Below are 23,820 nucleotides of genomic sequence, written 5' to 3'. Positions count from 1 at the left end.
AATCTTTTGAAGGGAGGGAAGGAACTGAAGCAGCAGCAGCATTTAATTATTTACCTGTGGAATTTCTGTTGAAATGCTAAAGCATGCGCTGGCTCCTTAAATTTTGCTATGGCCTTCCGTTGTTGAGGAAGCATCTGTAAACTCTGTGGAGAAAAAAAGCCAAGACACATTTTTAATATTCTCTTAAAGTTACACTTAAAAAGCCTACTCGTTTTGCATCAAACTGATGGAAATTCTGCCATATTTCTTTCTTCTTACTGGTATCCAGGAAATGGAAAGAGACTTCTGAGACTGCAGTCAGGGACACAGCTAAGGTGTTTCAGCTGCTGCATTAAGCAACTGTACTGACTGGAAACCCCAGACCATCACATGTTAAGCAAAGGCAACAGCTCCTCGATTCTACCCATACAGATGACCCAAACCCTGCAGCCAAATTCACACCAACTAAATAAGAAACATTCCACTGGGCAGAGCAAAAATTCACACATAAGCACCTGGAGTCACCCACTCGATGTACATTAAAGGATCAGGGCTTTCCACAGGTCAAACAGGGCAGAATCAGGAAAAAGAAGTGGTAGGTCTTGATCTCTAGACTGCATATCCTCACACCGCTGTACCAAAACCAAGTGGCTAGCTTTTGACAGATGCTAACCACCATGAAACCCTGATGAAATGGCTTAGGTCACCAATTCCAAATCCTCCTAGTAATGGGAAACCATGCCACACACAACTACCTAGGTAAGTCTGTCTGATACGTGTTTCTCATACTGTGAGAGCAGCATTTCACAATGCTACAACTATCAAAAAAACCACTGTATGGTATTGACCACTCCTCAGCCAGGGCTTTGGAGAACTCGTGTCCTTGCTCCCTGGTGCATCAAGGAGTCCAGGTAATGCCTGATGATCTCCATGAGCAGCCCTGTGGCCTTGGTAATGAAAACTTTTCAGACTTACTAAGATTAAAATTGATGCTTTAAGTTAGCATTTTAGGTACAACAGCATATTTTTCAAAAAGACAACTCACAAATTTGAGACTATGAAGTTTTACACATCAAGTAGGTACACACCCCCAACAATCAATGAGAACATGCAACAAGTATTCAGCATTGCAGAATATTCAGGTTAATCTGCACTATATAGTTTTGGAAACGTAGATTTTTCTATGATTAAAAGATTTAGCTAAGTCACTGCAATTTTTTAGTTTCTGAGCTTGTCGGAATGGCATTTACCTTTAAAAATGAGAAAACATATGGTAGATGATTTTTGTCTTTTTTCAATCTGAAAGCCCTTTACAAGGTTAAGCACATTTTACCCACAAGAATACAGTCAGGCTGCAGAAAATGCCAATGAAAGTCCTTGGAAAAAGCTCAGTTCTCCTGGAGGTTATCTGCTGGAGTAGGTGAAGAAGGTGCTGAAGTCTGTATTCTCCTCCCTCACTGATGTCACTTCATCATGATTTACGGAACTCTAATGCACATTCTCTTGACACTGCTTTTCTGGATAGAAAACACTAAGGATTAAGTAAGCCCTATCACTAAGTTTTGAAGACTTACTCAAAGGCATTAAATAAGATTTAGAAATAAGAAACTTGGAATAGTTGGGGAAAATCTCTGAATTGCAATAAAAAAAAAATCAAAATCAAAAACCAAAAGAGAAGTAAATCTGTTCCTTTCAAAGAACTTGACACTTTAAATATGAGAAAACCTGTTTGAATCACTGAAAGGATGAATATTTCACAGAACAGAGGAGCTGCAAAAGAAAGCAGGGACATATCCTTTCAGCTGTACCCTGAATGTCCTGCAGTCACCTGCTTCTCTCCCCATTCCTGAACCATCTCCAGTTCTCCTGCTGACAATCAATCCTCACAGCAACAGGTCTCACTCAACCACAGGAGATTCTCCAAATGCTTTATGGTCTAGACCCATGTTGTGATCAAGTGAAGAAGAGAAGCTACACTTAGTGACTTCTTCCACCAAAATTGAGCTATTATTGCATTAATGAGATGTATAAAGGAAAATTTCATTTTGCAGTTTATATACCCATAATGAAAAATTAATAGAAGTAATTAGCATATAAAATTGACTAAAGGAAGACATTCTGGTATAGTACAGACTTACTAATGAAATTAGGCAAAGTATCTAAAAATTATTATAGACAAGTTAATCACACTTTCATACAAATTAATAAAGTTTATTGACTAAGTAGCTTGGGTATAATGTCACAGCCCGTTCTTACATTGTTTTATTGCCTTATTTTTCAAAGAAAAAAAACATTTAAAACACTAAACACAATATAATTTTAATGCTCAGCTGCTTTGGCAACAAGACATCAATTCTTTGGTAAGTCCATTGAAAAGCACCTTTATCAAATTTAATTTCACTTGTCAATACAGACAATTGTGGAAATAAAAAAGCCAACCCATCTCATCTTTTGCTGAACTGCCTAAACACCTCTAGACAACCCTGGAGTAAGGCAATAACTTCTAGCATCAGGATCTTCTCAACTACTGCAGTTACACATGCCTATGCTTTAAACGGAAAGAGAATTAAGGACTGCAAAAAGAAAGGATAAACTAATGCTACACAAACAATACTTCTTTAGTTGGAAACTGTCTGAAACATGTTAATTCAAATGGTTTAAAACCAAATTCTCAACCTCTACTGCATTTAAACTATGGTAATGAAAATGGTACACAATCACTTCACATTTGTTTAGGTATATTAGCTATATACACCTTATTTAGGTAGAAAAAAAAAAAGTTTGGGTTTTAACACAAAAAAAAGACAATTACTAAGCTAAGTTAATCTGATGACATGACCACCATGGCCTGAAATACCAACATAAATATCTTTGCTGACAAAAATTTTTAATATCATAACATAAACTGTGATCTACATCATGTTTTCAACCAAATCCACATCTATCATGACCTGCAAGTATAAACATTATTTATCCAAGCTAACAAAGACCTCTTGAAAACGTATGTTCTGATTTCAGGGTAATATTTGCTTACTTGCATTACTATTTAAATCCAAGTATTGTACTTAGCAACGCTGACTATCAGATACAGAAGAAGCAGGTAAGATTTTGCCGAGTGTGTAGGCCCTGAGCTGCTGTTATGCCACCCAGAGCAGATGGGTTATCACCTGGGCATACAAACTACTGTTCCACTTCAGTGAAAACCTGACATAAAGTAACTGCATACTCATCCTACCGGATTACTTCCATCTCCTCGAATTCAGGATGACATGTAGTTAGATGATGATAACAGTCTGAAGAAAACTTTTTTTTGTATAACCTGTGGATTTTCATTAGCTCAAAATGTTGTTCAAGGTACTATCTTAAAGACTTACTTCACCACCTTCTGCTTTTGTTGATTCCAAATACATGTTGGGAAAGTACATACAAAATTAATTTTGCATATCTTAATCATGCTACCTTGCTTTGTTTAACAAAGTTCTCTACCTCTGTTTAATAATTTGTCAGCCCATTTTTTTCAGTGATAACATGCAGTATTACTAGCATCCATAACATTCTCTGATAGTTTGAGCGCTCACACATTAACTGCAAAGATCTTGAAATAACCTACTAGAAAGCTGTTATTTTTAATCATGCTCTTTCATCAGACTATCCCTGTATTAGCCAGCTTACTTGTAAAGAATGTCCTAGTAAGTTTCCAAAATTCTTGGTACCACTATTTAATGCGTTTCATTAATGTAAAACCCCATACACGTGCAAGCATTAATCTTTCATTTTCAAAGTAAAACCTGAAGTACTCCATTAGCTATTGTAGAGCTTGTACAAAAATAGATGTTCACCTATGTTTTTATTATTTTTGTTTCCCCACAATGTATCTTCACTTCTATTTCCAACAATACTGTACATCAGGATAGATTTAAACTTTTGTCATTTCTTTTCATACTGCCTAACTACTTCTGAAGATTATGTTAGAACAAATTAAACAATGTTTTACTGAACAAAAGCTCTTCTTGCCTGGAGCATCTCCTCCCCTCCTTCTGCACTGATCTGGGTGTCTGCAGAGATGTTCCTCACATTTTCTCACTCTTCTCTCTGGCTGCAATTGCTCCTGAACACTAACTTTTCCCCCTTCTTAACTATGCTATCCCAGAGGTGCAACCACTGTCACTGATGATCTCAGCCTTGGCCAGCAGCAGGTCTGTCATGGAGCTGTCTGGCACTGGCTCCATCAGACATGGGGGAAGCTTCTGGCAGCTTCTCAGGAACACTCCCACTGCTAAAACCTTGCCATGCAAACCCCATACACCTTCTGAAAAAGTACTTTAGTATGTTGGTTTTAGACCTGATGCAATACCACAAAGAAGCTAAGAGCATCAGATTGGTCTTCGTATAGTACTAATGACAGCTGCTCTCTCATTTTCAAAGAACATATAGTACTAAAGTAATCCTTAGTCTTACGATCTCCATCATAAGAACATGATCTTCCCCAAAGTATCATGGCTCGTTAGGAATCTGATCTGAATTTAGTATTATTCTGTAACCTACTGATTTTGAAAAGCCAGTCAGGGGGGGCAGGAAACAACCAGCCACGCAGCACTGCCTCTGGAGACAGGCTGGTTTTACTGAGCAATACCTGACCTGCCATTTAATGGGAGGACACTCACGTTTCATCCACAGGAGCTTTCCCTATTGCCACACTGCACTGCACTAGAATCACCTTCTATCATGAATTCCAAAGCTGAAATATCACAATCCTCCCAAATGTCACTGCCCTGAGAAAACAACTTCATTCACATTTCTCTTTAAGTTGACCTAGTAAGATGTTCACCAGAGGATGAAAACCCCTTCCCTGATCCACTCAGGTGTAAAGGATTGACAATACATACAATAATTTCCAAGGGATTTCAAACAACTGGTTACTTTACAGATTTGGGTGTACAGATCTACAATACAGCATTTCATGGGACCAACCTGAGATCAGAGGTATTCTTGACATGTTCCCATTTGACTCTGTTTTCCAGAAATTACATTCTGACATATTCCCAGCATCAAAAATAAAAATCTGGTTTAGGCTAAGAAAGAGTATTTTATATGGAAAAGATTTAGGCAGCACAGAGCTCATGCTGATTTGACTATCTCCCTTTTCTGCTTCTTTAGGCACTGCCATGGGAAGATGCATATCTTATATTGAGCAGATACCGGCACAAACCCAGTATTTCATGATCACTCATGTTTTTTTTTTTGATTGACAGTTTGCCTACAAACTCTTTTAAAACATGCTATTTAATTCAACAACTTAAAAAAATTAAACGGGCTCCTTTTTTTTCTGCAACTGAACTATTACCAGCAACTAAAGCATGAATATCATAAAAGAACTATTCCCTCTGCAGACATTTCTTCAGAGTCTGCAGACCTACACTGCCCTTAATTTTCTCATTTACATAAGCTCTGTAATTAAATCTACACATTTAAGGAATTATATGATTCTATGACATCAGTGAAAATAATACTAAAAAGCCTGTATGATAGTAGCAGCACAATAATCTCTAGTTAAGCTTCACTGCAAAACGAAGAGCCTTAAGACAAGCAGCAGGACATCCACGAGTAGAAAGCAAGAGACGCTTACAGAGAATAAACATTTTTGACACCAAAACTCTCAGAGATTACACAGAGAAGTTAAAAGGGAGATAACAGAGCACTAGGAGATGGAAACCAAGCAGGCAGGAGTGAGACTGCAAGCACTCATTTCAATTACAGGAGACAAATGAGAAATAAAAGTTTCCTCATTTACTCAATTTCTGTCATTGAAGTAAATGGACTACCTAATAGTCTGCAAATTCAGTTCACCAGTGAGTTTGGGACTAGAAGTGGAAGTCCATAAGAAGCTGCTAAAAAGGGTCTATGCAGAAAGTGTAAACTTTCCTAACCAGCATCATGTCCAGCATGTGATCCAACATGCTCTGCAGCAAGTCGAACAGCAGCATGGCAGGCACTTTCTAAAGGGAAAGATCAGATTCTATTTAATTCTTCCCTCCCATCAATAAATGCGAACACATTTTTATTATCCTTGCAGTCTCCTGACACCTGAAGCATCCTTCCTGGGAGCAACACTTCCAAGTAATTTCCCACAAGCACAGAGGCTGGGACAGAATGTATTTATTTTATCCTCAGTTGTTGCAACTGATCTTTTCCACCTTTTGTCCCTCCTTCCTGTTTTGCTGCCATCTTTAATTCATACTTTAAAAGTGCTCAGCTTTCCATCTCCATATGCAAGATGAGGCAAGAAGAAAGAATCTTCTCTCATTGAGATGGGCATCAGTAGGTTGAGAATTTGAGCCCTCCAAAGCAGGGCCGAGCTAGACAGGATCAGGATGGAGCTGTTTTTCTCTTCCTACAGCCCCAAGGATGAAGCAGAACTACCAACATCTTCTGCTGAAAATATTTTTACAGAAGACTACACATATTTTTGGGGAGACTACACAGGTCACCAGGCAGCTCTGTGAACCTTGTGTACTGCATCACACAGAGAACCACCCCACTGATCTACAAGAGCACTCATGTCCTGGGCATACTCATCCACGTGTGCTTGTCATTTCCACTGCTAAGTCGAACTAAATTCAGCAATTCTGAATAGGGTCAATGCAGATAGTTGCCTTTACCCTAACTGAGCACTAGGTAGCGCTGTCTCTCTAAGAAAGCCAAGAGAAACGCACCGACATGGGAATTGTTTTTCCCTCCTAAGACCAAAAAAGAAACGACGACGTTATCAAACTCGTATTCATAAAACTACTCAAAATACACCTCCAGTCGCAACATTCTTGTCACCTCTGATACACAGCAGTGGGTTGTTGTTGTTTTTTTTTTTTCTAGTATTTCTCCCTTCCTTTTTTTTTTTAACATCAGAATTTGTAATCTTGAATCCTCACAAAGCAATACTGAGATTTTTGTGCTGATGGTGCATGCTTGCAACCATTTCATGTAAGAATATATAATTAAAGATGATGACGGAAGACATCCACAAAATGATCAATCAGTACTCAAATTATCTGGAGGTCTAGTAAGCGATGCCCTCTGTCACCATCCTAGAAAACATGTGAGGGTGGAGTAACTAGCTGAACACAAGCCTCCAGAGATAGTATAAACATTAAACCCAGATTCAAGAGCTCCAGAAGAATGCACTGCATTTTTCCTGACCTTTGCAACTTATTAGTAATCTAGTTCAGCAAGTGTTTCTGAATGGATGTGTACCGAATGTTACTGCTTTAGCACAATCCCAGGAGGCTCTATTTTGGTGATGTGCTCAGAAATCTGTACTTTCCAACACTCTGGAATACATAATTTCATTTATAGCATGTAATTATTTTAGGTTGAGCACTCTGATTTTACTGAAGGTACGTTATTTGTACCTGAAAGCTTATCCTCTCCAGAAAGAGTCTGACAGCAAACTGTATGTTGAAAGGAAGCACTTTTACTGCTATTTAATTATGTTTGAGTTGTAGAACGCAGCTATGACTAAGGGGTTGCTCCTGGAGCCCCGAAGATTTTTTTTCTATTTGGTATCTCGAGAATCTTCAAGGTATTTTTTCTCCTATGTTAGTAACAGAGCAGCTTTAATGAAGCACGGATGAGAATTAAAGAGTCTTCAGTGATTAGGCATCACAGGGTATTTCAAAGCTCATATACAGGAAAAGATAATTTTCTTAATTTCTAGGGTATGGAGGAGAAAAAATGCTGAATTGCCAACTACAACTGTAAAAGTATCCTTCATCTCTTACACACACCCAGCTATTCCCAAACCCTGGCTCCCAGAACCCCCACCTCAATGATGGCAAAGCTAGGAGTGTTGAACATTTTGAACTGAGGAAAGTTTTTAACTTCCCTTCTCAAGGTTTGTGCAAGGTGCTTGCACCTCAATGATACTGATATGAAAAAGATAAAATAAAAATCCAGCCTTTTTGTACCCAGAAAAACAAAGTAATCTCATCCTCCCCTATTCACTCCATTGATAAGGGAGTGACTTTTTCCATAAATATGTTAAAACTTTCTGTTATAGAATCGTAGACTGGTTTGGGTTGGAATGGACATTAAAGACCATCTAGTTCCACCCCCCCTGTCATGGGCAGGGACACCTTCCACTAGACCAGGCTGCTCAAAGCCCCATCCAACCTGGCCTTGAACACTGCCAGGGATGGGGCAGCCACAGCTTCTCTGGGCAACTTGTGCCAGCACCTCACCACCCTCGTAGTGAAAATTTTTTTCCTAATATCTAATCTAAATCTACCCCCTTTCAGTTTAAAGTCATTTCCCCTTATCCTGTCACTACATGCCCTTGTAAGGAAGTCCTCTTCCTGAGAAAACACATGCAGGATTAAGCACACTGCAACAAAATCAGGAGTCAAACTGTATTTGAAAATAGGAGCTGGTGTGGGATCAATGGCTCTGCAGCAGAAATTGATACACGAGGCAATACTTAGATTTTTGAGCTGCATTTGCACGTCACTTTGAAGCAAGATGTTTGCTTACCATTACAGATGCATGTCCTACCAGTTTGGACCAGATGATCCTTGAGGTACAGTTTGGAAACCTTTGTCTTTAACCAGGAATTTGAGTGCTGGATAATAAGCATGTGCAGTTTCAAAACAATATCCAGGCAGGAAGATAACTCCTTAAATTTTAATTCAGATTTGGAATTTCTTTTAGAATTGCAAAAAATAAGCATGAGTTTGACACACACATTTCTCCTCCACCCCAAGATAAATAAAATTCAAGCAACTGCTATCTCAGTGTTCAGTTCATTAAGGAAAAATTTGCTGAATATAGTCAACAGTTAAAGATAGGATACTCTACATCTTAAAAATGGAGTCAGCCACAACTGATTCACCTTTCTCTCCTCTTACTCTCTCTTGAACTCCATCTGAACAAGCTAAAAACCTGAGCACCTTGCTTCATTTCCAAAAGAGCAGGTAGAATTTCTCACTATGCCGTTTTCCCCATAAAAGCTATCTCCCCAAACTCTGTTTATTTGAGTTCAGCAAGCTTTTCATTTTAGAAGACCAGAGCTCTGAACTATCTGAGATCTCTTCGCTCTGGTCATGGCCATGACCTGTACTTGCCTCTCACATGAAATCCCTTAAAGCCCGCACAGCAGGGAGCCCTTCCATTCACTACTCTGCTCCCTTTAGGCGCTCACACCTGCACTCCTCATTGCAAATCACTTACATGAAACCCATTTTAAAGAATGAATGAGGAAATAACCAGGTAGGGAGTATCTCTTCACTACCAGAGCCTGCTGGCCATTTCTAGTTGCAGGGGATTTAGTGCAGCACCGAGCACAAACACCAGTAAAAACATAAATTAACAGTCACAAAAGAATCCACTCATGCACTTCAGAATATTGACCTCTTTGAAAAATCTAGCACCACCTGTATGGAAGTGACTGCTGTGAACAGGGAGAAGACAGATTTTCAAATACTTCATTTTCAGTTCCTGTCTTACAAGGCACCTAAAACTGCTGCTGCCCCTTCCTCATTTAGTTTGTTAACATTTCTGTGGTACCACTTCTCAGAGTACCATAAAGAAAAACCAAAAACAAAAAGAAACCCCACAACCAACCAAAAAGCTAAATATTGCACATAGTAATACCAGTCTTGGACTCTTCCTACAAAAGGATCACTTCTCCCCTGTATATCTATCTCATTATCCACATTTGTGAAACATCATTCAATCTCAAACTAGCCAGGAAATTCCTAACCTTCCACAAGTCAGACTCGAAATTCAAGTGCAGAATTAGCAAAAAGGCCTTCTGCACTGTTAGCTAAATTCAAACATGTCTTTTAAAGTACTACTTCGAGATCTCTGATAAGGTGAAAACAATGATTTAGAAACCCTCATTTCCTAAGGTACAGCTGATGCTGCTGCAAGAACACAAGTTCTGTAGGGCACATGGATGTATCAAATCCTACTACAAAATGAGTTACCTTTTTTTTTCCTCTAAGTAGATCCTTCTAAATTGATCTGTGACACTGAATTGAGAGACCAGAGTTTAGATTCTGCTACAAAACATCAAGTACTGAATAAATTTTTTAGCACATTCTCAGTAACATCTCTCAACTGTATCTCCTAGCAGGGTTTCTATTAATCTCCTCCTAAAATTCTCATGCAAGATTTAGCGAGTAAACACTGAATAAATGTGCTTTGGAACTTTATGAATAATTTCCTAGAGTACTACAGAACATGAAGGCACAAAGTATGTTGTGAGAGTGTTTTTGCTTTCGCAAACAAATTAAACCTCTCTGAATTGACGACATAAATAATTCAGCATTATTCCATTTACTAAATTGGGAAGAAGTGAGGCAGAGTGTACATCTTTAAGAGAGCAGTGTGTTTTTCAACAGAGAGATGATCCCACTAACAGAGAAGTCTCCAAGAATACTACCAATTCATGCATTGCATTTGTCTGAAATCATTGATCCTGTCAAAAGGAACACTCCAAACTGAAAAAATTCAAGGAAAAAATTCTCTTCATCTGTATGTTTCATTATTTATTGACTGGCATTTTCAAATGCACTAACAGTAAGTCAGACAGGGCCTCCTAAGCCCTTCAGCGCTTTGAAAACCTCCTGTATTCCTAAAGTCAGTTTAACTGATACATCATTTTGAGGAGGCAGTTTACAAACACAAGCTTCACAGGAGATACATCAGTGTGTTTGCGTCATTGCCTTGCTCACAGCCCCTTCCTAAAAAGAATCCTCTATAAAAATGAAGGATAAATAAAATCCTTCAAAGGAGACTGCGTTTTCATCTGAAAAATTCAACGGTGCTACACGATAAAAACCCTCCACTGGGTAGTGGTCATTAAGTGCTCTTACCCCAGGACTGCAATGACAGGAAAAGGTAAATGTCAAAAAAAGACAGTAAGTGCAAGTCAACAATAAAAGCAAGGACAGCAACCAAAAATACATTTGCTTTTATACGATCGTCTGGCTTTAACAACCTCACAGAATAGACAGGCTTGTATTGTGTAAGAAAATATGGGAGACAGCACAGGAACTCCAAAATGAAGGAGACTTTTGCAGCAGGAATGTGATGGTTAGCAAAATCCTACAGTACCTCCTGTGATGCAGTATCATCATGTGCTTGTCTTTCCTACCAGGTGTAGCATGTGTGGATGGGGGTGCCTTCAAACATAAATTTCCAATAAACACACATTGTATTTAGTGTCAGGGAATTAATTGAGCTTTCTGGAATGAAAGCCTTTTGGCACAAAAATGATAAACCGAGGCTGACCTACCTGAATGGGTCCCACTGACATCAGCAGGTTTTTCAGTTGGACATCAGTAGTTGATGAAGAAAGCCCTTCAACTGACACAATACAGGGCTGAGGTTTGCACTCCACCACTCGCAGGTTCTGTTTATTTGGCATCAAGCGTCCTCGGCCCATCTGGCCTGCTACTCCTCTGCCTCTGCCATGCATAATGACCTGCCAACAACAAAAGTAACAGTATTTTGATTTACTTACCTAGAGCTTCTGCTCACAGCATTTGACAGGTGATACAGAAGTTGGTTATTTACTTACAGACTTGATTAACGAACAGGGTGATGTAAAACAGCTTGTTGCAGTTTGCTGATTTGAAATGCCACTTATTAAAATATTCGCCCACTGCTTATACAAACCTTTTTTAGAAGGACAGCAAGTTGTATATTGAGTTATACATATTGCATTGAGGCTAAAAGCCTTAGCTTTACCACAGACCAACAAAGCAGTGGAGTTTCTCAGACCAAAATAGGTAACTTAATTTTCAACACTGATCACACTAGCAGGATGTGTTCAGCTCCCATATTTTAAGTCTGAACAAAAACCCCGCAAATCACCCCCCTCCTTTTTCTCTTCTCAAGCTCCAGGTAAATCTAATGTACCCACAAGACCAGCAAAATGCTCCAAATGCCTCCAGTCTCTACTGCTACCAGCTCTTGGTCTGTTATCAGGATGGACTACTTGCATATGTTAAATAATTTTAAAACAATTTTCCAAAGTTCCTTTTCCCCAAATCCTATAGGACCTGGCACCACCATATGCTCTGGAGCTGGAAATGTGTGGATTTAACTCTTGTAAACGAAAGACTGAACAGTTGGAGAGAGGTCAAATAACAACGAAACAGAATAACAAACATTAAACAGAGTTAACACTTAACATTGAGTTAACACCCAACATGGTTTTTTCATTCCTACTTGGAAAGCCTATGGAGGCTAACAACTTTCCACAGCCCTCCACATCAGCAAGGAAACTTAACCCTTACAAGAAGCAGGAAGATTATGGCCAACAGTTCAAAACCAAGAAATTAACTTGGAAGTCAAAATACCAGCTATCTTCAAGGCGCATGCCAGTTTGCAAATGCAAAGGCGACACAGGCCACTGCCACCCCAACCCTTGCCCTGCCTCCTCCCAGTGCACGACCAGTGCAAAAATCAAGTTACAATATTACCAACTGTTTTAAGCGATATAAACTTTGAGGATCGACCAAAGAGCATCCTGAAACAGTCGCTGTGCACTCCTATGTATGCCAGAAACAGCTAGAATAAAACCTTAAGCACAACTTCAGAAAAACTCTTGGTTTTAAAGACGGAAAACACATTGGATACCACCTCCTGCAGCAGCTATCTTGGGATGCACGCATTTTCCCTAGGGACTACTGTGCTGGCCAGGAAGTCAGCAGATGAAACAACCTGCAGGCATCACCAGTCTGCACTGGGTAAAAACAGGTCTCTCTAAGTTAAAAGCCTGATGTGCAATTATGCTTATTCTGGGTCATGCAGCCCTGTGCTAGCAATTGACAAACAGGATGCTAGTTATTAATAGAGCAACACAGCTAGACAGTAAAATTTCTAGCAGCAACATGTATCTAAAAATCACCTTTTTAGGTTGATGGATTCCCTGGATGTTTTTGACCCCTTGAGGAGCTGGTGAATGGATCTGTGCCTGCTGCTGCTCTTGGTGGTGCTGCTGCTGTTGCATTCCTTTTGTCAATGTGACCTTCCGCACTGGCTGCTGTTTCGGCTCCGGGGGTTGTTGAGGCCGCTGGGGCTGGCCCTCTGGGTGAAAAAAGCCAGCATCATCTCCCCCCTGCTGAAATCAACACAACAACAGGCGGCTCAATGTCCAGGCACTGCAAACCCTCGCCCTGAGCAGCCTACTGCCCCATTCAGCTTGCTCAGTGCAGAGAGAACACCTAGCGGTTTGCCTGCTAAAGGGAACCAGTGGCCATGAGAGGCATGGGAAGTGTGTTCCAGCCTAAAATAAACCCAGGGCATCTGGAGAACAGTTTACTTTGTTCAGGCCTTATTATAATTACAGTGGTAAATAATGTCTTTTCATACACAAAGTAGCAAGGTGTTTTCACTTCTCTTTCCAAATAATTTTTCCTTCCAGGGTTACATGTAAGCTGTGAGTTTATTTTGTCATTACTATTACTTATTACTATTTTTTTAGAGGCATACACATTGCAGAAAGAGCAAAGAACTATGAAGGCTGGAAGAACCAGGTAAATACTCTGCTCATCTTTAAAACTTCAACCTCTCTTTAGTTAAATGGTATCTACTTTGAAGCACGTACTTTTTGTGCCAGCTTCTATACCAGCAGCCTTTTAAGCAGCTAACTTCCTCAAACACTGTCTCTACTTGGAGCAGTTCTTCCCTAAGGTTGTTTTGGTTTTCTTTGTTTTCTAAAGCTCTTATAGATATTTATAATCACAAACACAACAAAACACCACCTCAGTGTCTCTCCCATCCAATGTAGCTCTTTCCACAACGCCCCTCAGTGCAATCAAGCAGAGTAAAAGCATAAGTTGAAAGCACTAGGAGAGAAATGATTCCCTTCCACTGCCTCTAACCAGAAAGTTCAGTTTTTATTACAGACAATGATTCTTGAACCTGTATCCTGCTGTCCAGATCACATCAATTCCTGAAAAACATCACACGGAGAAACAGACAGCAGAGCCTGACAAAAGAGAGGTATTTTTGCATGTATAAAGCACATCACATTACTGCATGGTTTTAAGAGCAGTATCTATACCTTGACTGGACTCCAACTTTAGAATTCAAATACTAGCAAGGCTTGTATTTGCCAGGGGAAGGTTTCACTTAAGTCCCTAACCAACCTCTAGAAACCCTGCCAAAGCTCTCAAAGAGAAGGCATGTCTAAACAGAGGGGGAAAGGAGGAATTATGAAAGCATCTTTCTTTACACAGGGTTATTTTCCCCCTTTCCTTAAATATTCACAACTCAAAACTCCTTTTGCATCTGTAACATATCTCACAAACCAGAGGGTTTCATGGTAACTGGCATGTTTCTTGCGGATAAGGAGACAAAATACAAGGCTGCAGAAGAAACAGATTTATGGTCTGAGAGCAAGATTACACTGATTGGGAATAAAAATCACTACACTTCTACTGGGATTAAACAAAAGCAAAAGAAACACTCAGGATTAGTTACTAAATGTCTTCACTATCATTTGAAGAGAAATAGTCCAGTACAGGTGATTTGTACGTCTGCAAGGTCACTAGTTTACAACTCACACCCTCAAATCAAGTCCTCAGTATTATCAAGTATATACAGGTAACAAATTCTCAAGAACTCAACTATTTAAATCCCAGACAAATGAGCTTCGCTGCCCCCTTGCACTGTCTGCACTACAAAAGTACAATCTGTCACAGGAAAAACTCTTTCTACATAAGGGCTTTCAATGACAGTGTCCAAAGTGAGAGGGCATCCAGTTTTTCCACTTCTAATCACATACAGGTGTTTTTTCCTCTACTAAACTGAATGTTCTGTGGCTTTCCAGAAAATGTGGTACATAAACCTTTGAGAGAAGGAACTAGTAAGAAATTATAAAGCTTTCCCTTCAAAGTCTCTCTCTTCCATTACTGCTCAAAAATAGAGGCGCAATAGCTCTCCTCCTCTCCTGCAAAACCCAGATGTACACATGCAAACAAAACCTTACCAGGAAACCAGCATTAAATCCTCCTTAGTTTAGTATTAGTTCCAATATCAGTATCATCATAAGCCCTATGCCCTGATGAAACAATTTCTTTTATTCAACCCTACAGCAGCTGGAAGATGATGAAACTAATAAGAACAACAAAAATTTTAGGAGGAATTTAAATGCAATAATTGGGAGCTAAATATCTAATCTCTGCTAACTGCCTGCTGTGAAAAACAACCATAAATACTTGCAAGCATTTCTTTCCAAAATAAAAAGCAATCCCAGTACATAGGAAGAGCATGTGAAAGTGAAGCCCTCAGGTACAAAACACATCCAACATGCTCATTACAGAAACTTCAAAAGCAAACAATCATTTCCCATAAAAGGCTAGCATAGCCAACAACCACCCAATATTTAACTACCAAGCCAATTAGCACCAAATAAAACTGTGTAGGCAAAACACACAGAGTTGAAGATATAACACACAATGTTAGGTCACAGTGATGAAAAATCTGACAGGGTTTGCGCCCTGCTGGGGTCTTCAAATGCCACCTTTGGGCTTCACCGCGAGCATGATGCTCTGGCAAAAGTCAAAAGGTAGAAAAATCTCCACAGTTTCTGATGAATTAACGCATCTCAGAAATAAGAAAACCTATGCAAAACAATAAATAAAGTCTATAGGGTAAGAAAAGGGCCTTGAGCAAGGTCTGCTTCTTCTTGCAACAAGAAGGAATAAAGGTCAACAGGATTAAACCCTTTCGTTATACTACTGCTCTGAACATCCACTGCTTTTTGGGATGACTTGAAGAGGGGAAGAAGAGATGAACCTGCAAGCACCACCTCCCAGGAGAGGTCAATTACTTGGTGCTCAAGGACTAACAGTGCTCCCTACAAGTCAGCAGTACATTGCTTCCTGTTACAGACAGCCCTGGCTTCAGCTGAAGACAAATTTTGGTGGTTTTCTTATGAAAATGAAAACCAAATGTGACTCCTAGGTCACTATGTGCCTAAAAAGCAGAACACTACAGCCTTAAATTATGAATTTTAGAACCAATTCCTTTTTCACTGGCTACAGATATGACAGTGCAAGGACAAGCACTGTCCCAGCCAAAATGAACTTAAGTAGTGTTTACTGGCAATTAGACTCACCATCACCGTCATCCTTTAAATTTCTATGCAAGACCATTAGTGGCTTCTTGAGGCACATAAATGGAGAAGAACTAAGTCAAACAAACACCCACAAAGAGCTTTTAACATCTGAACTTCAAAGATACAAAACCTCAGAACATTACACACGTTACACATTCATACAAGATCATTAACATTTTTGAGAAAAGAGGTATGACTAAAGATGACTGTAAAGATGACGATAAAGATGACCATATGTAACATCAACTCCTGATTTTCACTCATGAGGTGTACAATAAGCTGGCACCCATAAGGTAAATCAAAGCCCACAGCAAAGCTACAGGCAAGTAAGTAAACTGAAGATGTACTGCAGAAGCTAGCTACCCAAAATGATGACTAAATCATAGAAACTAAATTGCTGGACCTCTTCTACTTAAAATGTCTCAGTTTTAGACCACCTGAAATCACCTTTTGCTTTTCCTAAAGGCAATTTCACCATTGCTCATTTTTCATTAGCTTACGTCACTGCCCTCCCCAAATGTAAACATGTAGCAACAGAAGAAGGTATTAAAATTTTGAGTCTTCTCTTGCCAAAATATATCTTAACTCAATTTTTTCTATAGCATTTTGACATGTACAGGACAACACTAAATTTTTCAGAGATACCTCTATTCATTATTATGGCCTGCCTAATACAATTTGATGCACAAAGTGCTGAAACCAGGTAGAATGCTTCTCAGTTCACCACAGAGACCTGCGATTGATTGAAACAAGCTCTGATTTTATACTGCAAATTTCCTCTAAAGCCCTCTGCAGAAAAGTGAATTTCCATTCTTTGTCTGCAAACCAATAAAGGAAGAATATTCTTCTGTTATTGTCTACTGCTTAATTTCTGTATTACGTATCATTCTGACCTTCAAAGTTCTGAATTTCCAAGTTTTTTAAAAGCTCTGCTTTCCCAACATGCAGCCAGGAAAAAGCTCTCTTGAATGAAACTTTACCATTATTCAGTTAACTCTGGAATAACGAAAATGCCTTCTTTAAAGTTGCAGGAGTTCTGTTCAGGAGAAGTATAAAAACTATCTTTTAAATTTCAAGCACTGCAAGATTATTTGCAGTGCCAAAAAAAACCCCAATTTAATTTCAAATACTGTGTGTAATTAAACAAAAAAGATCAAGGCAAAAGGTTTTATCTGCATTGTGAAGGCTTTTCAAAAGTTCTACTGTGGAACAGGCTGTGCAGTTTGACCCAAAACTAGATCAACAAAATGGTTATGTATTTTAGAACCAATTCCCTCATACTTATCGAGGCTACTTTTCATTAGTGAGACTCTCTCACTATACACATAGTCAGTGTTGTGTTCTGAGAAGCATAGACCATTCTGTCAAATATGAGATCACAAATTCTAAAAGCAGAATTTTATGAGGAACTGCTTGAATTTAGCAAGCTGAAGCTCTCTACTCTATCATAATCATTATGACAGTTTTACAATGAAGATGAAGGTTTTTTGCCACCAACATTAGCAGGACAAATTTATTTATAACAAATGCTCTAAAATGTACTGATAAAAATGCCTATTGATACTGTCAGAGCCACTTGCTATTTGACAGATCAAATCTTATTTTCATTCTTAAACCCCATGAAGAAATGGTATCACCAACTTGCATTCTGTAGTGAGCAAATTGATTAATCCTCCTCTATAGAAATCTCAACTCTTGATTACACCTATCAGACGTTAAGCAGCATTATTCTAGAGTGACAACACTTGACAAATTCCCAAACCATTTCTCTCAGCCTTTGTGGCCCTGCTAGCTTGTATTAACCCTGATGAAAAATTAATTTTCCTTATCTTCTGCTAAACCCCAAAATCCAAATCCGCCAAACTGGCAACTCTTTCTGTAAAGGTATTATGAAAACCTCTAAAAGATTAATTGCATGTCTTCAGGTGACATTAAATTAATTTCTGTACTCGTGACAGACATTTGATACCCCGTACTGAGAGGACAGATAACATTGTCAGGATACACAGAAGGACAGTGGTGCAGTGTCCCAGGGCAGCCTCTTATGAATTCTCCTTTCGATAAGGCCATACTTCACTGTCATTGGCACTGTTAGTGATCTTGCAGCCCATAGACCTCACTGCACAGGTTTCTATTAACTACGACAATGCTGTGTCTATCCATGTAATCTTTATAAAGCTAATTCAAAATCACCCAATAGTAAAGGGATGTGCATGCTGGATAACGCACTTAAAGGAAATAAACTCTGGTTGATTTGTGTAAAAATAACAGAGAAGCAAAATGTTTTCATCTTTTCTTCGATGCACTGTAACTCAAATTCTCTGTAGCATGATGAAGGCTTAAATCTTGCAGGAAAATCTCAATCCAAAAATGTCTTGTAATTGATTTCCTTTAAGAAAGGAGAAACCCCTCATCTGTCACTAGTTTAAGTCAATATTTCCAGAAATTAGTACCTCTACAGTATCACTGTAGTGAAGTGAAAAAAAAACATCCTATAGCTTATTAAATTCATCTTCACTTCAAGGACAAGAGAAACCAATATTCATCAGCTACACAGGTTGTCATACATAAACTTGTATTTTACTGAGACTGACTACAGTAAAAAGGACAGATGCCTATACAGACAACTGTGCTCCTCATGTAACAAAGAGATGGAAAAAAACAACCCAACACTTAAAGCAAGAAGGACTATCATCTAATACATATGAATATTTTTCTCATTACAATTATCAGGAAAAAGCATTAAAGGCAAATGCCTAATAATATGCTATTTCTGTCTGACTGGTGCTCCAAATGCTCTAGCACTTCGATATGGCTAGTTGACAGATGGGGGGAAGTGGGAATACAAAGCCTAATCACTTGCCAAATATCCCCACAACCAAGTGATGTGACCAAGCACTGTTTCTGAACAGCTGAAGATCTGTTTTCAATCTGTCAAATGATACTGAGAAACACCTGGAGGCTTTTTTTTAAAGGCCTTCTAAGACATCAAAAAGTATCTTTCTGAGTTCAAGAATAGCAGTACTTAAGAAAACTCCTGCTCTCCAGCCAGGCTAGAATACACTGTCAATAGACAATTCATCATTAACAACCAGTTTAAGACATACTAATGGTCTAGTTTTGGCTCAGAGTACACACAGAAATAAGCTAGAGCAGACTACACAAAGCAGTAGAACAACCAAAGCATTCCGCATCCACACCAGGAAAAAATAAAAAAGAAGATATTTCTGGTGCTAGCCAGTGAATTACAGGTTATTCTCCCAGACTAGAACTTTTCCATGGAACTAACTTACCTCAAACAAGAACACCCAGAATATGCAATAAATAAAGTGCAGAAATAGCTCCCTTCCCTGTGACAAAAAGTCAGTGATACACTTCAGTGAGCCATGATGTGATGAAGACTATCTTCCACACCTAATGGTGTATGAAAAGTCAAACAGCAAGAAGAAAACATCTTGCAGAAAAAACAGCCAATTCCATTTAATCTCATGTACTAATAGAATTCTTACCTTAAGTGTCTCCTCAACTGCCCGAGAGGAAAATTAAGGCATGGAGGACTGGTCAAAATGATGCTAGAGAATCCAAGTCATAGCCATGCTACACTGAAGATTCACCAGGAGTGTCAGGAGCACAACTGATCAGATGTTGAATCATGGCTACATGTTTTTCTAGCACAACCACCCCCCAGTTCATTATGCAAAAAAAAATACGAATTCTGTGTCAAAGCTACAGGAAAATCAAAGTTCAGGACTGCATATGTATAGTACTCTGAGAAGTAGCTTCATTTTTATGTTGCTGTGTGCAAAGTATGTAATTCAATGTAATGTCAATAAACATGGTTTTGAGCAAGTTTCCTGGCTCCTCCACGCGATTTGAGCAGCACACAAGGGAATCACCAGGAGAAAAGACTCCTGCTGGAAAACATCAGCAATTCAAAACTTCCGACAGCCTAAAGTTCCGGAAGGAGTACCTCCCAGCACAGGAAGCCGGTACTGGATATCAGAAACCAGCACAATTAAGAGTTTGTCTTCTTCTGTCATGTCTATTTTTTCTGGTTTATGTTCCTTGAAGCTTAAAACTAATGGCATCAAATCCTTCTGGTGTGCTGCCCTAAGCTCCTTGTACAGTCTTGACAGACAACCTGTATTACCTCCCTTCCCAGCCACTTACAGTGATAGGATTCTCCCACACCTCTGTACTCTGGTCCATTCCAACTGGTCAAACCTGAAGTACTACTGACTGGCATTTGTGACTTCTGGAAATAGTAAATTTGAAATGGACAAATCCACATGCTTCTCCCAGTTAAGAGACCGCATTCAATTAGTTTTCATTTCAAAACTAGCTCTCTTTGTAATTGTCGTGGTTTAAGCCCAGCCACCAACCCAGAAACCACACAGCCATTCGCTCACTCCCCCCTCCTTCCTCTCCCCACCCCCGGAGAGATGGGGACGAGAATTGGAAGAATGTAACTCCCATGGGCTGAGGTAAGAACAGTCCAGTAACTAAGGTATAACACAAATCACTACTGCTACCACCAATAATAATGATAAGGGAAATAACAAGGGAAGAGAATACAACCGCTCACCACCCACCAACTGATACCCAGCTCAACCCGAGCAGTGATGTAACCCTTCCAGGTAACTGCCCCCAGGTTATATAATGGGCATGACATGCTGTGGTATGGAATACTTCTTTGGCTGGTTTGGGTCAGGTGTCCTGCCTCTGCTTCCTCCCGGCTTCGCCTCCTCCCTGGCAGAGCATGAGGCTCACAAACTCCTTGGTCAGAGTAAACATTACTGAGCAGTAACTAAAAACATCAGTGTGATCACTGCTGTTCCCAGGCTGAAAGTCAAAACCACAGCACTGCACCAGCTACTAAGAAGGAGAAAAATGAGTGTTACTGCTGAACTCAGGACAGTAATGCACTACAGAAGTGCCAAGGTTGCCTTTAGTCATTTCTAGCAGGAAACTGGGCTACTGGATACTCTAAAACCAACATCCTATCAATATGAATTCTGCACTATAACATGATGGTAGAAAAACTCTCCTCTGAGACTTAACAAGAGCGACAAGCAATATCAAATGCCTTGCTTTCAGGGTGTTCAGGAGAAAGCAGCGCTCTTCTTCAACATACAATTTAAAAGTCTCCTGAGGAAAAGCAGAAACCTGTTCTGAAGCCTACAACAGAAACACTTTATTGCATTTTAGTTCCAAGTTATCCACAGCAAACTTAAATTCAATTTAGGGAGCTCTTTCTTCCCACTTTCAAAGATTTTATTAAAAACCCATAAAAAGTACTGTCTGCAACTGGTGGTGGTGTCAGTTTAAATACCTCTAGTTGCTAAGTGCATCCACACATGCCCCCGTATTTCATCTTCCTGGTACCCGAATATGCCCCAAACAGTAGCACATAGCCTGTCTCACTACTCCGAGCCATGAAATAGTGTCTCTGTAGGGACCCTCTTCACGAGAGAACTGTCAGGACAGGGTACTGCTCATTTCCAAATGTTTCATGAAAATACCACGCCTTCTTCATAACTGGAATACCAAAGGGCTTCCTTTTTTTATTTTGAGATAGAATTAATTAATTAATGCCCATTTGTGATATATTTCCAGACTGAAATCTTTCAGGTTGTGGCAGGCAGTCCTTTTCCAGCAGCATTTGTATTAGTACTGCTTCAAGGGGTCTGCCCATTTTGACACTAAGTGACAAACATGATCCCCGGGCACTCAGATATCATGGTTTCTGCAGCTCCTTCAGTCCACAGTATATGGACATCATCCATTCTTCCTTCAAGTAGTGGTATACAAACAAAACACAATGCCATTCTCTTGCTTCATAAAAAATAATAGCACCACATATGGCAAGCGTTTCTGTGTTGTTTCTCGCAGCTGGTAGCACTGCAGGCTGGGTAAGGGGTTTCCTCAAGAACTTGTCAAAGAAATGACAAAAATCCTAGTGTTTGTAATTCCTGACATATTTAGATGAAAGGCGCTATAGAGCTTTCAATTCAAATATTTTTAATTACACTTGAACATAAACATGCAAGTAGAAACAAGTACAAACATTAAGTGAAGGTGTATAAGGTTACATTATTGAACAAGAATCATTTCAATCAGTCTTTTTCCATACTTAGAGCTCCATATTAATTTCTTAACACTTTTCAATTATTCTAAATATGAATCAAGCTTACTAGCTTCCATTCCAATGCTCTTTTTCTTTTTATAACCCAATCACAGTTTTTGTTACAAGATTTCCAAACAAAAGAACTTCTCAGCTCTTCTTCAAGCTTTTCAGATGAAGCATTCCAGGTTTTCAGGAATTATGATCACTAATAAGATATTCTTCTAATGCAAGAGGGAACAATGAGATTTTTATGTATTTTTATCTATTATGTGTTTTTAATGTATTTTTATACATTCATGAAAAAAGCTCATTGTGCAGCTTTCCACAGTGACAAAGACTGTTGTGTTCTTGGTGCAGCATAAGAATCAGCATTTTCAGGCCTCTGGGACAGACACACATCTCTTTGAACATGGCAGGCTATTTTCTGGCTAAAGAGAAATCACCCAACAACAATATTAAGATGGCTGAATGATACAGTGAGTTTAAGATGCTATTTCCAACAGAAACTCCAACTAAATGTTCAGCACACATTTCAGCATAATCTTAAGATATCTAAGGTCATAGCTAGCACATGTTCAGCACACATTTCATATAATCTTAAGATATCTAAGGTCATAGCTAGTACAAACCAGTTCTTCCATGACTACAAACACTTCTAATATATTGGCTTAAGAAATTCAGTTGCACTTGGTCCTAGAACTATTTACCAACAGACTGATGACAGAGAGCCCGAAGACCACCACCACAAACAGCCAAACTGTGAGAGAACATGCCCCGTCAAGAGGGAGTGAAGAATATTAGTGCTCAGAAACAGTTAAGAGATCTTTTACAAGAGAAAGTGCCACAAAGGGATATAAATTCTTTCCCATCTCTCTCAATCACAGAACAGAATCATGGAAATCATGAAGGTCTGGAAAGACTGAAGTTTAATACAAATAGTCATAGACTGAATATTGCAGCAAGAAAATGTGGTTTGGTCAGTACAAGAATTCTCCTAAATGTGCATATTGGACACTGGAAGAGATGGTCAAAGAAATCTCCAATAATGAGGTCTCAAAAAAAGACTGGAAAAATCTGTCAGTAATGCTACAGAGTTCATCTCCACCTTCAAGACAAAATAAATTATTTCTATGGTCCTTTCACCCCTATTTTCTATGATCCTACAATCACTTTTTAAGTGATCTATTAAAGTGGGGTTTTTTCCTACACTATACAATCTCACCGAGTTTATTCTTAAAAGTATCTCTAAGATTGACTTCAGGGTCCTCACCAAGCCAGGTAAATATCAGGTGGTGTCTTAATAAAATATACTTAGCAAATACACTGAACTCTTACACCTGGAAATGATGACTCTGAAGCCTTGTCACACAAACCATAAAGGACACTGCATCCACTAAAAGTTATTTGGGCCTCCATAATTAATAAATAAAGTCAGAGTTCCTTGCTAACCACTGCCTTATTTTTCAGGAACGTAACATTTAAAGGGATACTAGGATGGAGGGAGGGAAAGAAGGAGAGGGATTTGCTTAAAAAAAAGCAAAAAAAAAAAAAAAAAAAAAAAAAAAAACCAAACAAACAAAAACACCAA

At 39.1% G+C, this 23,820-nt stretch overlaps 1 protein-coding gene across 7 annotated transcripts in view; it reads right to left on the bottom strand.

The window, feature by feature from the left end:
• The window catches only part of RBM33 (RNA binding motif protein 33), a 106,724-nt gene that overhangs the window by 3,200 nt on the left and 79,704 nt on the right, over positions 1-23,820 (bottom strand). For 2 of the 7 annotated variants that reach the window (XM_061349313.1, XM_061349327.1), the window contains exons 16-18: positions 12,890-13,102; positions 11,270-11,458; positions 55-143 (exon numbers count right to left, since the gene is read on the bottom strand). In XM_061349313.1, the coding sequence (XP_061205297.1) occupies positions 55-143; positions 11,270-11,458; positions 12,890-13,102 (491 nt within the window). Of the gene's footprint in view, positions 1-54; positions 144-11,269; positions 11,459-12,889; positions 13,103-20,308; positions 20,330-21,858; positions 22,661-23,820 lie in introns of those variants that run through there. The other 5 variants (XM_061349319.1, XM_061349336.1, XM_061349343.1 and 2 more) reach the window with 5 other exon arrangements.

The sequence above is a fragment of the Neopsephotus bourkii genome, unplaced genomic scaffold, assembly GCF_033783945.1.
Source record: "Neopsephotus bourkii isolate Nb327-2 ecotype Australia unplaced genomic scaffold, CSIRO-AGI_Nbou_v1 NB_53, whole genome shotgun sequence".
Classification (NCBI taxonomy): Eukaryota; Metazoa; Chordata; class Aves; order Psittaciformes; family Psittacidae; genus Neopsephotus; species Neopsephotus bourkii.
This window is presented reverse-complemented; position numbering and strand designations above follow the sequence as displayed.